We start from the raw sequence: 13,782 nt of genomic DNA, 5'->3' as shown, positions 1-13,782 counted from the left end.
TTTTATTGTGAAAGCGTAGGTGCTGAGTTCTGCCTGTCAAAACAGCTGGCAGCCGCTCACGACTGCCGCTTATCATGACGGGATCTTTTTCATCCAGAAATACGACTCTCATCGAGCAATGATTCATCCAAACAATGTGCTGCGAGCGGGCCAGAGGTTCGCTCGTCCATTAAATATGTGATCCGCCTCATTGTGTGGGAGCAGCCGAATGCACCAAAGTCTTTTTCTTTGACTTGAGATCACAGTGCAGCACGCTGAAATAAATGTGGATGAGATTGTTTTAGCAGCTCTGACAAAACATATTTGTGTCTGCACATTTTTCTCTTATTTCCAGATTCTTCTGTACGTACGGCCATATATAGACCTGTCAAACAAGTCTCAAGCCGTGCAGACATTGGAGGAATTTGTTTTGTTTTAATCTTTAAAGGAATACTGGACCAGAAATCTGTGATTTCACTCTCGGTTTGATAGCTGTCATCGGCTCAGGCTCTCAACAGCTACCAGTGAGTCTAACAGCAGTTTGAAAACAGAAAGACAAAAGAGTTTAGAAACCAATCGGACAGCAGATCCATGATCCTGTTGATGAGCTGCAGATTCAGTCAGATTCTTCTCAGCACACTTTCAGTGCACATTCCTTTACAAAGCTACCAATCAGCTTTTATATAAGGTTTATACGTTGTAACTAATGACTTTAATGATGGTTATTGAATCAGTTACCGATCCTCTGACCATTGTATTTTTAGCCGCATGGCACACTGACAGCAAGCCAGTTATCAATCATTTATTAATATTTAATTTACAAATTTTACAAAGATATGCTGAAAGATCACACAAGACATGACAGGCTAAAATATTAAAGATATAATATTCAATATTTCTGCAATAAAATGTCTAAAATCAACCAGAACTTTGTTGTATATTTTGTTGACTTGTGTTCTTACATCATCCTAAATGTTTCCAGCAAAGATTGAACCCAAATAAATCTGTATTTTTCCTCAAAGTAACAGTGTGGTTCATTTGGTCGCCTGCCAATACCAATACATGATTTTTAGCTTTTATTTTGGTGGAAAAGCGTCATTAGTTTAGCTGATGGTTTATTAAAAAGTGAGAATCTCACGATCCTTTAATATTGTATTGTGTTACATGTGTAACTGCAGATTTTATGCTATTACCATTAATAAATGACTTAATACCGCTTATAAATGAGAAACTAAGTGACGTTTTAATTTAAATGATTAATTATTTAACTGATTGATAAGATATTAGAAAAGGACTTATGAACCCTTTATTTTAATTTGTTAAGGCTTTTTATTAGGTTTTTTAAGGACAGTATTACAATGATGGCACTCTGGGAGAACCAGAAGCAGGAGAAAGGAAGGTCCAAGTTAAAGTTCAAGGATTACAGAATGCAAGCGACAGGTAACAATAAAAAAATTAAATAAATAACAGAAGTAAAAAAGGAAAATAGGAAACAAACAAACCCTTTACTGATGGCACTTTATGATAAAGTGATAAAGTGAAAAAAAAAAAAAACTTGGGTTAGGGTTAGAAAAAGTCTGTCCGTAGCAGTCAAAGAATCAGTCCTGGACTTTGGCACCTCCGAGAATTAAAGACACAGCGAGGGACAGAAATTCAAGCCACTACCATTGAATTTTACCTGTTTTTATACAAATGAGACAATCACAATTAAAGAGGAGACAAAAAGTCTAAGAGTTTTACACATAGTGGCTTAAGTTTGAGATGACCCTTGATCCACTGTCACACTCGAACACTTTGAGGAGCTCGACAGAAGAACAAGATTTCTCTCCAGATAATCGTCCCTGTTTTCCGACAATTTACCGTTAAAGGGGTTAAAGTGACACTGTCCCTCTGGTCAGGGCGTCTTTTAGTGGATTAGCTGGTGTTGATCCTGAAACTGACAGTTAATCAGAGGTGGCATCAATTAAACAGAGTCCGGCTCGGGTTGCTGCTCTGCGGCGCTGGACGTTTTGTGCGCCGCTGACCCCTGTGACTCGTGCACACACACACACACACGAACACACGCGCTGTCATGGTGGGGACTAGTTAACCACAGCGCCACCCTGGACCGCTCTCCCCCTGCGAGGTGAAACTCAATTATGGATGACCATCATTAGAAACCAGACACGCAGGAACACAGGCTTACCCAGACTGACACACACACACACACACACACACACACACACAAACACACTGTGATGGGCACGGCAATTATTCTCAGAGACACCCAAGACTATTGAAGTGCTAATGGCGTAACACCATCCATTTCATTCCATAACCACTGCACCTGGTAACCTCTGTGGCCTCCAGGTGACCACCAGCACGCTCTTTCATATCAGTATCATTATTAACTAATTAAAATTATGATATTACCACAAACAACTGACAATTTATGCCATTTTTGGATGCATTTTTTCAGAAAACAGCTCCCGTTTAACACACAGTAACAGAGTTAGGTATTCTTCGTATCCATTGTATCTGGAGGTTCGTGTCGGGGTCAGCTGCGTATTGGTTCTCTTGTCTCGGCTCTTAATCCTCCATTTGTTGTATTAAAAAGCGAACACAAAGGACTCGTCTCTCATCAGTCATTAGCAGGGATTAAGCTGCGATATATCAAATGATGGCGTAGGTGGTCATGCATCCACAATGTAAACACACACACACACACATCCAGTGAAAGTTTCAGCTCTCAGACTGGACTCTGGTTATGCCTTTCCTAATCGTATCGCATCAAAACAGTATTGTGTCAGACAGTAACTTTAGCTAGAATGTGGTTGAACGTTATCGAGAGTTGTTGTCTAATGAAAGTTAATCAAACATGTTGTTTTACCTTGAAATAATGTCCGATGTCTCCCGGGATTAAACTATCCGTCGTCTTTAAAGTTGCTAATCAACCAGGAGGCTATGAAATGTTAACAATCTGTCAGATTGCCTACATTCACATGATTTGCACCCCAGAACACAGCAGTACGACTTTTGAGCTTCCCACCATTGACACTTCAGTTTTGACATATTTGGCATATACAGGCGCTGTATGCAACTGTTCCAGAAATAAACAGGCTACAGGAAAAAGGAAAGAGACTGGAGGGACATAAATGCAAGAACTGTACACAACACACAAAGACACAGCTGTGCATCAGGCGACACAAAGTGAACGTTCGCTTCATTTTCTGGTTGAACACACCTTGTTACAAAGTGCCTTCAACCTCAGGTGGTAAACAGAACGTGCATGTTCATTATACTCAACTGGACTGAAGACCATGTGGATCCACAACCTCAGAGGCTCCTGTCAAGATCAAACAAGAGAGACAGACATGATTTAGGTTCAGATGTTGGACGACAACAGGTTATAAATCTGTCTGTTCAGAGGCCTCTCTAATAAGTAACTAGTTCAATAAGACAAATACCAAGTGGACATGTCCAGGCACGTTTTGTGTCTTCAATAATGCCAACAAACCTGATTAAACAGCTGACGCATCACTGGTGACCAACCGGCCGTCTCTATAGCTTCTGACCTACCTGGCCATGACAGTGGCTGAAACCTTAATGCCCTCATTCTGCTGTACAACACAGGTTTGACATGAGAAATTTGCAGATGTTTCATCCTCATTGAATTGAGATGTGACTCATAGTATTACTAATGAGGAAAGATGCCAAGGTATGTTGGAAAAATGCTTCATTTTTCTCTGATTTTACTGATTTTCATATTTCAAGATGCATCATTAACTCACTACTTCTCATATTCCCTATCAGACGTGTTACTTCCCTTTATGAAGCCAGAGACGAGGTGAACCCTACAGGAAGCTGATGCTGGACTTCACAAGATGATTCTGTGGGTTAGACTTTCACTTTGCGTCGCGTTTTGATTTTGTTGCTGCTCTCACCGGTCAGTGAAAGAGCACAGAAGTGTCAGCGATCACATGGAAACGTGTTCAGAGTCGCAGTTCGATGTCACCGTCACAGCCACATGCTCTTCTGACGAAACAATGTTCACTGTAGCGTGCACGTAAACGCAATGTTCCCATCCAGTAGCCATGGATGCATACGTATGTGCGACATGCATTATTAATCGATTTTCCATACCTTGTTTGTTCAGTTGTTACGCACATGCACCATTCAGAATCAGGCCGACTGAGCTCAGTGCTCGATGGATGGATGCAAACATCTCCAGCATCTAAAACAAGCTTTTTATTTAATTTTTTTCCTATTGCATATGTAATTAAAAGACCTTATGTCACTGCATCACACAGAAAATTCACTTAATTGGTTTCTGGAGCATGTGCCCCTTACATTTCTTTAGGCTGCCTCAACTTGGCACGTTGATTAGTTGTTTAGTGTAAAGCCATTGTGCAGTGTGAATGTGTGTTTGTCCTGATACAGCATCAGAGCTTACTGGTTCATATCACTGTTAAGTAGCCAGAGAGGTAACTGGAGTGGGGGATGTATCCACCTCAGTGGGTTCAATCTGTCCTCATTGGGCACACGCAGAACAAGCGCCATACCCCAACACACACACACACACACACACACAGTATCAGGTAACAGCCCCTCAATAATTCAGCAGCCGCGAAGAGCGTCCCGAAGCAGCAACCAGATTCCTCCACCTGTTTTTGCAGCACATCTGAATATTAATGATCCACAGACTGACACGACGAAAGAAGAGCGCAGCGTGCAGACAGACGGCGGACGAGGGAGAAGATACTTGTCAGAGATTTTGGGGAGAGATTGTTTGAGCTTGAATTTTTTGGGGTAAAAACTGAGCAGTAGTAGGAAAAAATATATTTAGCAAGCAAATCGGTCACCATCGCAGTAGTTTGGTGAAGAATTGGTTTTGTGAAAAACTAAAGAGCTAAACTAAAAGATAGAGCTTAAAATGTGTGCTGTAAAAAAAAAGTTAAAATGTTTTTAAAAAGTGTCAAAAATGTTTAGGTTATTGCCATGAGTTGGCTCTTGAAGATATAAAAAAAAGCCATCTAAATTATAATTTGAGGGAAAACAAACCAGAAATATATTTCTAATGAATAAATAGGTAACTCTTAACTCTTAATATATTCTTAAATGATGGAAAGAACTCGCCATGAAGACACAACAACAACAAAAGGATTGAGACTTGTTTTTACTTTGACTTTCAACGTTAGTACAAAAATGTAATAAAGAACAGTGAATACAAATAGAACCATAAATATGTGTGCGTTCTGCACTTCACATTGTAACAGGTGGAGACTAACTGACCATAGTCCAGCTACCAGAGGCTGATTTCAGTGTTATGAGTTTAATCAGACTGTGCAGATTTTTGGCACTTCAGCATCCCGTATGTTGTTTGTTTGGTAATGAGTCCTGTTGGTGGCATGAATGGAACAGAGAAGTAAGAATAATCGCTTTAGCATCTTTTTGTAGCTGCTCTTTACCCCATCTTAAGACAGTGTTTCATGCCGTCAACCCATTATCCTTCCTCCCTTTCATTTAACCTCAATGTTACCCCATTTTCAATACAGGCCTGTATTTGTTTCTGGCCACTATCACCTCCTCTCCATCATGTCCCGCTGTCTCTGTATCAGTAGTCCATGGTGTGCAGCTGGTTCTTCCTGTCCGACTTCCCCTGCACTGCTGTAGGAAGCAGCGGCAGATTCAGGTCCGCTACCCGGCGCTGAAGAGATGAACGTAACTGAACTGAGTTTCTCTTTGCTCCATTCATCCCTGCTCCTGCCGTCCCTCTCTCTCCTCCTCCTCCACCTCCTGCTGCCGACAGATCTCGTCTCTTGCCCCTCTCCTGCCTGAGGCTCTTAATGACTAAAGTATGCTGTCTCTGCGAGGGGAAGGCGGGAGGTTTGGACCCGTTCACCAGGAGTCCTGGAGGTCCGGGCCGGGTCAACCCTACCCATGTCATCTTCCTGCCGCGTCCGTCTTTTAGCCCCACGTTGCGCAGTCGGGGCAGCGGGGCGGTGGGTGACGTCTGCGTCCTCTCCGTGGCGCCCAGGTGGTCTCTGTCTGAGGAGTGTGTGGTGTGTGTGTCGGCCTCCAGGAGCATCCTGGGAGAGATGCCGTTCTTCTCCGAGGAGTAAAATGTCTGCAGCTTCTCCAGACGCTCGTTGATGCTCAGGTGATGAGAGTGGTCGTCCTGGTGGCGGCTGTCGTGGAAGCAGTCTGACCCCGGGTCTGCGGCGCCGTCTGACTGAGTTGTCCTGAGCAGGTGTGTGTGTCGGATCGGTCTCGACGTGCTGCTGTCTCTGATTGGCTCGGCGGGGACTTGGCAAGGTGCAGAGTCACAGAGTTGAGATGCGGAGCTTTTAGGAGGTGAAAGATGGACGAGTTCCCTGTCTCCGAACACAGACACTGGAACACACACACACACACACAGATACATGATAGTGTGTCACGCTGTATGTGGTGCAGCATTTGTTTTCTATAAACCCTTACCTTCAGGAAACAGCGTCTCTCTGGTGTCCAAGGTGATGGCGATTTCCTCATCAGTGGCTGCATCCTCTGCAGAGAGACGGACAGGGGAGGGGGAGGGAAGGCGAGGGGGTATCGAGGGGGAGGCAGAGTGAGGAAGCTGCGGTAGAGACGGAGACGGGGGACGGTTCTCGGCGTCCTCTCTGTGGTCCTTTCTGTGCAGGTCCTCGGGCCTCTTCCTGTTGCTCTGACATTCAGTTGTCTGCTGGGCTCTCAGAGGCCGGCTGGACTGCTTCGAGCTTTTCTCATTGGTTGGTTCATTCTGACAACAAGTAGTGATTAGTTGTCAGGAGCCCCGACAATGTTTTTCTGTTGTCAGCCTCTCAGGTAATAAAGACTGTTGTCAAGTAGTAACTCTTTAACCTTTTAGTATAAGATCAGTGTATGTACCTCGACAGAGGGGTAACACAATATCAGGATGCCAAGGAGCAGTCTTTTGGCACCATCCACAACTTTTGAGGAAAATAACGGTTGTAATGTGTGTCGAACTAAAGAGGCCTGCTTGGTGGAAACAAGGCTTAATACAGCCACAGCACCTCCTCTGCTTATACACACCTGATTGGATTATTTGCACAAGCAAACAAGCCTACAGCATCTGGCTGAGTGCAGGCAAGGACTATGAACTGTCCTAACTACCATTTGTCTACTAAAAACGTAAAGTAGCTGATTAAAACAGCAGAGGATCCAGAGTTCACACTGTTGCACCGGATGGCATCTTACTTCATCACCAGGAACAAGGGCACTGTAGTTTATTTTCAATCCTACACACATCTTCCGGCTCCTGTAAAAAAAACTGACTTGTGGACCAAATGTGTATTAATCCACGTCTGAAAATAGTGCCCAAGAAATGCTCCATTTACTTCTGTTTGTGTAACTCTTGCTAAAAACTACAGTGCCCAGCTGTTTCAGGAAACCACAGAGCCTTTTTTAAAAATAAAACTATATATTTTTGATAAAGACTGGGCAGAGGAAGTGTGAGAGACAAACTAAATCATCGTTGGTCTCAGTCTATTTTGGGATTTGTTGACAATAAAAATATAGAATAACGAAAGCCTTATCCTTTTATAGAATACTATTATTTTAACATCTCTAAATGAGTGTTTTATTTGTGTTCATGATGTCACTGACATAATTACCTGTTGCTGAGCCTTTGATTCAGCGTTGTTCCGCTCTCTCCATGTATTCTTGCTTGGAAGACTCCAGTCGTTGCTCTCTAGCTTCTGCCAGATCAACAATGGTTAGCCGTTAAAACTTTACAGCAGAACATGAGAACGATGGTATTTATACTGTCACACTGATCCAGAAGTTTGTTACTGGCATCAGAAAACGTTGTGTTTATGAGTACTTCAGTTAATACTGGACTGTGTGTGTGTGTGTGTGTGGGTGCTTGAAAATGAGGTGTGAACCTTGCTGGCCTTGGCTCCTTTCTGGCTCCTGCTGAGCTTGTTGAGCAGCAGGTGATATGAGGCCATGATGGCCGAGGGTCGGTTGGTGGTGAGTGTGTGTATGATCTCAGAGAGCGAGTAGCCCAGCGTCTCCGTCATGTACGCCAGCACGGACGAGTTGAGATCCTCCGGACACAGCCTGGGAAACAATGTGAGAGAGAGAGGGATGGAAAAAACTGGAACAAATTGTTCGTAGTCATTAAGGATTTGTTGGTGAGGAATGACCAGGAAACTGTACGACTTTGGTTTGACAATTTTTTTAACTGGGAGAACAGAGCTGGAACAGTTCATGCTTCATTCATGTGGATTTTCAGAAAATGCATTATTGCCAGGAGGAGCCATACATGATTGCATTTCCACACGGCGTAAAGTGATAAAAGCCTTTTAGTCATGCTATATTATACAAAGCTGTTACCCTACTGACCACAAAAATTTTCATTTTGTTAGAAAACTCACAGTGATTTGCTTCTTGGTTCTGTTGCCCACATTATAATGTTTGCTGCAGAACTTTCCCCGAGGAGAGCCTCTGTGTCTCAATGTGCTCTCATGGCACGAAGAGACAAAGTACAAGTAGTGCAATACAATAAATTAAAAAAGAAAATGTGAAGATATGTTCAGATATATTTAAAAATTTGATTCTTTTCTTCTTTTTACAGTATAAAAATTGGTAAATTCAGTGACATATATTATTAAAACTATGTCAATTTATTACATCTCCAGTTGGGTGTGTTTGTAGGCGATGTGTCAAAGGTTAGTCACACAGTATATCAGTTTACCTGTTTTTATGAGAGAGTGCGTGCAGTGGTTTCTTGGCATATCCCTCATTGATCCATCTCTCCTCCATCGCAGCTCGGACGCTGGGTCTCTTCGCCGGGTCGGGCTCCAGGAGAGACAGCACAAAAGCTGCTGCGCCTAAATCAGGAGCATGTATGAAGCAGTGTTTCTTCATTTTCTGAATTTAAATTCAGTGATTTCTGCCTTTGGTTTGGTCTCAACGTTTTAACGTCATTCAGCTCATTATTTTGGTTTTCTGGCTCCCAACTTTACTGTTTTGTTTCTCACCGCTCTCAAAACTCTAAAACCCCACTGTATGCTCACTGTTTGCCCAGAACCAAACAGTAGATGGATGTGTTGGTGAACACTGTGGAGCATTTAGAAGATAAAGAGCCAAATATTTCCCTCAAGAGTTGGTTGAGACCAAAAAACAAAGCTAAAAGGACAAGATTTGTTGTTATTGCAGGTTTAAAAGCTGTAATCACAAGTCAAACATTACCTGCATGAGCATCAGTGAAGACCGCACAGTCTATATTCTAAGCTCAAGCAACAACTGTCGTGTTTTATGAATTAAACTCAAATGTGCTTGGAAGAATTGCGCTAAATGATGCGTCACAATACCTCATATTCACCCACACACTGATGGCCATACAAGGCCTTGGCCTGATCATCTGGGGCAGTTTTGGGTTAGTCTCGTGTGGTTTAAGGGCCCTTAGTCAAGCAGACTGGTTTTAAGATCAGACCACCAACCAAGCCAATCCTTGCCTGGCCGAAATGAACCAAACTAAAAAGAAGCCATTGTTACACAACTACTCCAGACTGCCAGACTGATGTCACTCATTGTGACTCCACTGAAACTGTATCGGAGCCGACAGCATGGAGAGAGGCAGGATTTCCCTGCAGGACAACCGATTCAGCCTGTCAGCCTGTGACATGCAGATGTCCCGTGACAGCCAAGAGGGGTTGATAGTTTGACTCCAGATGGGCGTTCCTGATAAGCTCCACGGTCTGGAGGAGTGGACGGGTTCGAACAAGGTGGCTGAACAAGACTTTTCCATTCTGTCGGCTGCTATCAGTTGCCTCGCTTTCGATGACAGAGCCGAAGCAGCTCGTCTCAGTCAAGGTCGACTCAGTTTGTTTCTTACTGATAACAAACAAATGCACCATCTGTTGACTGAATCTGTAATGTGTGGAATAATGGTCTCTGAAGATGCTCGGTTTGTTTGCAGCGATAAAAGTCGAAGATAGAATTAAAAATCATACATCTGAAGACAACAAACTCACGACAAGAAAGAACAAATGAATGAGCGAACTAAATTACGAGTGGTTCAGTGTGACAAGAGTTACTGTGGCAATAAAAAAAAGAAGAAGGTGGAAGCAGAGTTTGAAAAACAGCCCCATTTAGAGGCGGGATGCAGCCTGGAAGTTAGTGTCGATGTCTCAGATGCCCGCCTGGGCAGCGATACAGCCACTAATCTGATCTTGTCACAGTTTCAGAGCATCAGAGCTGTACTGGCTTCGCCCTCAGTAACAGGAGCTATGTTTGTTTGTGGTGACATGGCGCCATGACAGAGCGTAATGGGGTGACTATGTGTTTGAGAGAGAGAGAGAGACCAAAATAGAGAAAAACAGAGACACTAAGGCAACTGTGTACTTGTGTAGTAGAAGTAAGAAATAAGTGAAACATTTTTTTCCTTCAGTTTTTCTTTTTCATGACTCAGAAGACTGGATCCCAGTTTGTGTTGACAAGGAGTCATTTAGAAAAAAGCTGGACACTAATTTCTCACAATTAACATTAATGCAAGTTGAGAACGACACATCCAGTCTTTTCCAAATGGAAATCCAATCATCATTAGTTCATTTGGACTACTTTAATTTTATCCCTCAGGTTTGAAAATGTTCAACCAAATTCTGCATCACATCTGTAAAATGAGACAGCGGCGTCGGAGAGGGAGGAGTGCATCAAAAGTTGCAATCAAACTCCTGCACACTGTCTAACTTGCCAAAATACATGTATTTACCAGGTTTGACTACTAAGCCATTTTGCCTGATGAAGGTGGAGCACTGAAACGTTGCAAATAAAAGCATTTTTGCGAGTTAGCCAGGTGCAGGAGTTTTGATTGCAACCCTTCTTTTCTTTCATGTGATTTCTTACAAGTATTCTCAACACATTTACCTTCTTTAACGAAGCACATGTACTCTTGAACGTACTCGAGGATTTACCTTTGCTGACATCACTCGGGATGCTGCTGATCTCTCCGTTCACCATCTTCTGGTGCAGCTGTTTGATGTTGAAGGGCTCGACAGTGAAGGGCAGAGTCCCTGTGAGCATTGCAAACATACTCACACCTCTGCACGCACAAGCAGAATGTGAAGAAACATAAACACCTTTACAAGATGCATACATAGAAAATGCAATCTGTAATTTGTTTCAAACCACAGGGAAAACTAAAAAAAAACACTCTCAGCTGTGATGGAGGCGACAGGGACAGCAGGCCTCCTCCACACACACACACACACATTGAGACTTCATCACTTACACGGACCAGACGTCAACTTTGGGTCCATACTTCCTGTGAGCGAGCAGCTCGGGGGCAGCGTAGGCAGGACTTCCACACTGGGTGTTGAGGAGCTCCAGAGACAGAGATTCAGCCTTCAGAGTGTTGCTCAGGCCAAAGTCTGTGTGAAACATCATCATTTTAACAGCGCAGCACATGTACAGATGGACTAGATGGCTAAGACAGGTTCTGTCATACTGATCTGAGGGTCAGAAGTCATTGGAGGAAGCAAAGAACGTCAACATACCCACAATCTTGATGTTGTTGTGCTCGTCCAGCAGGAAGTTTTCAATCTTTAAATCTCTGCAAGAGAAAAGCAGAGAGAGGGCTGCTAGGAAAGAAAAGCAGATTGTGGTATTTTCACGAGCTCTGTCCTTAATCCTACAAGAATTTTTAAAGTGATTTTTTCCTCACAGGCGAATGTTTTGGAGCCATTCGCTTGACAGACAATATGGTGGTTGGTCAATTTAAGAAGTCCTCAATGTGTGTTGGCCTTACAAAGCTTTTTCTGTATATTTATGGACAACCAGATGAGATGGGACCAGACTGGACCCACAGAAGCAAAGGAAAACCAAAAGCTAAATCTGGGTTTGGGTAGAGCTCAAGCTTTAAAAAACACTGGTAAAAAATAGTTTTATTTGCAAGTTTTCTGGATGAACATTTAATGGTAATTTGGGGGATTTGTTTCTTTTGGACCGATCATGATTTCCAAATCAAGCCAAACATTCATTGAAGCGAAGCTCTTCTTGACTTACTCACTCTTCTGCAGCAAAGTAATATCTCTGTGTTCACCTGGAAAAGTTGCTTGATTCCCCCTGAAAGTACCCCAGCCTCACCACCAGCCACACGGCCTGCTCTGAAACTACCGAGCTAAATGAAAATCTGCGGTCGGGATAGAGAGAGAGATCCCCTATAAACTACAGCCTGGGAATCAGCCATGTTCCTTTCATCTGCCTTCATCTAACCAACAGACACTCCGGGTCTCAAAAATCCAGAAAACACTGCTCACACAACCCCAGAAAAGTTCAAAAGACAGATGGGGGGAAGCAAGAGAGGAAAAAAGAGCAAGAAAGAGCGAGAGCAGACATTGTCATAAAGGAGAAAATGTATGTGGTAAACCTACTGGATGTGGGTGGCATGAGGTGCATTTAAGTGCAAATTTTCCATTTATTTCCAGTTTAATCATCTCTGTGTGGGACTGTGGCGCAGAGTGTGAGCGCCAGTGAGTGTGTGTGAGCACGTGGGTGTGTGTTTGTGTGTGTGTGTGTGACAGAGAGAGGTGCTATTGAAGGGTTGGGAGCGATGTCGTTGAGGGACTTCATTAGAGAGGAAGTCCATGATGTTGTGATGATGTGTGAATCATGGCGCCGGCGCAGGATGATGAGGTCATTGCCTGGTAATCACATTCCCACCTTCAGAGGAGCCAAGGTCTTAAACCAAAGCCCAGCGCTGTGCATATTGTGTGTGCATGTGTGTGTGTGTGTGTGTGGGTATTGGGTCTCTAACACCTACACATACTAAAATGCCACTAAAATAACACTCTCAACTCCCATGCTGCACTCGGCCATATATTGCCTTTTCTTGCAGCGTTTCCTCTTCTGTAGGCTGTTAATGCTCTGAAAACTACCTTGTGTATGTGAAACTACAAAATCTGACCTTAACATCCACCATGCAACAAACAGCTACTGTGTGCAGGTACATTTGGCTTTCTCATCGTACTGGACTGTGACATTTTGAGACACTAGCACCTGAGTATGTTTCGTCTTTTCACGTAATTGGGCCAAGTAGCTCAAGGCGAGAGAAAACGTCCTACATCACATGCTTTAGATTGGATGACACTAGCCCAGTCAGGATGTTTTTGGTAATCTGCATACGAAAATATACAGATATCTGAGTGAAAACTGCTAAATTTATTAGAAAAGTGATTTTTTTTTTGGCTACCATTGTTTCAACAGGTTAAGGACCTGATCCACAGCCATTTAATGTTGGGAGGATGGTTATATAAATGTCTAAAAAACTTTCCTTCAATCAGTTTTGGCCCACTTAAAAGTTCTGTGACCTACACATTATTAAAGTTCAATATTTATATATGCATATCTTAGTAATCTTAGCTAAGAAGTCAGACTAACAGCACCTCTAAAGCTGATAAGTTGACAGGTTATATCATGTTTGTTGTGTAAAAATGACAATTTGTGGTTTTATGGGGGGTTATGTGATTATTTCTTGGACAGGTGGTGAAGACAGATCTAAACTTCTGCACTGTAGACTTTGGCTTCAGTTTTACCCCACAACACAATTATTATCATTATTAGCTAACCTGTGCACGATGCCGTGTTTGTGCAGGTGTTCCACTGCAGACAGGATCTGACGAGTGTAGCGTCGCACCTCCCTCTCCTCCAGCCTCTTCCTCTCACAGATCCTGTCCATCAGGTCTCCTCCGGCACACAGCTCCATGGCCATGTAGTAGCTGTTCTCTGTCTCCAGAGTCTGACACACACACACACACACACACAGTTATTCATGTGCATGTGTCA

At 43.1% G+C, this 13,782-nt stretch overlaps 1 protein-coding gene across 1 annotated transcript in view; it reads right to left on the bottom strand.

Annotated features, from left to right (window-relative positions):
* Nucleotides 1-5,117: 5,117 nt before the first annotated feature.
* The window catches only part of LOC141018307 (uncharacterized), a 100,114-nt gene continuing 91,449 nt past the window's right edge, over nt 5,118-13,782 (bottom strand). Inside the window, exons 3-11 of the mRNA XM_073493242.1 lie at nt 13,566-13,735; nt 11,496-11,551; nt 11,231-11,369; nt 10,914-11,041; nt 8,693-8,828; nt 7,878-8,055; nt 7,608-7,691; nt 6,436-6,733; nt 5,118-6,351 (exon numbers count right to left, since the gene is read on the bottom strand). Coding sequence (XP_073349343.1) covers nt 5,573-6,351; nt 6,436-6,733; nt 7,608-7,691; nt 7,878-8,055; nt 8,693-8,828; nt 10,914-11,041; nt 11,231-11,369; nt 11,496-11,551; nt 13,566-13,735 — 1,968 coding nt within the window. The 3' untranslated portion in view covers nt 5,118-5,572. The remainder of the gene's footprint in view (nt 6,352-6,435; nt 6,734-7,607; nt 7,692-7,877; nt 8,056-8,692; nt 8,829-10,913; nt 11,042-11,230; nt 11,370-11,495; nt 11,552-13,565; nt 13,736-13,782) is intronic.

This window comes from Pagrus major, chromosome 22 (genome assembly GCF_040436345.1).
Source record: "Pagrus major chromosome 22, Pma_NU_1.0".
NCBI lineage: Eukaryota > Metazoa > Chordata > Actinopteri > Spariformes > Sparidae > Pagrus > Pagrus major.
Note: the sequence above shows the minus strand (reverse complement) of the source record. Positions and strands in the feature narration are given on the sequence as shown.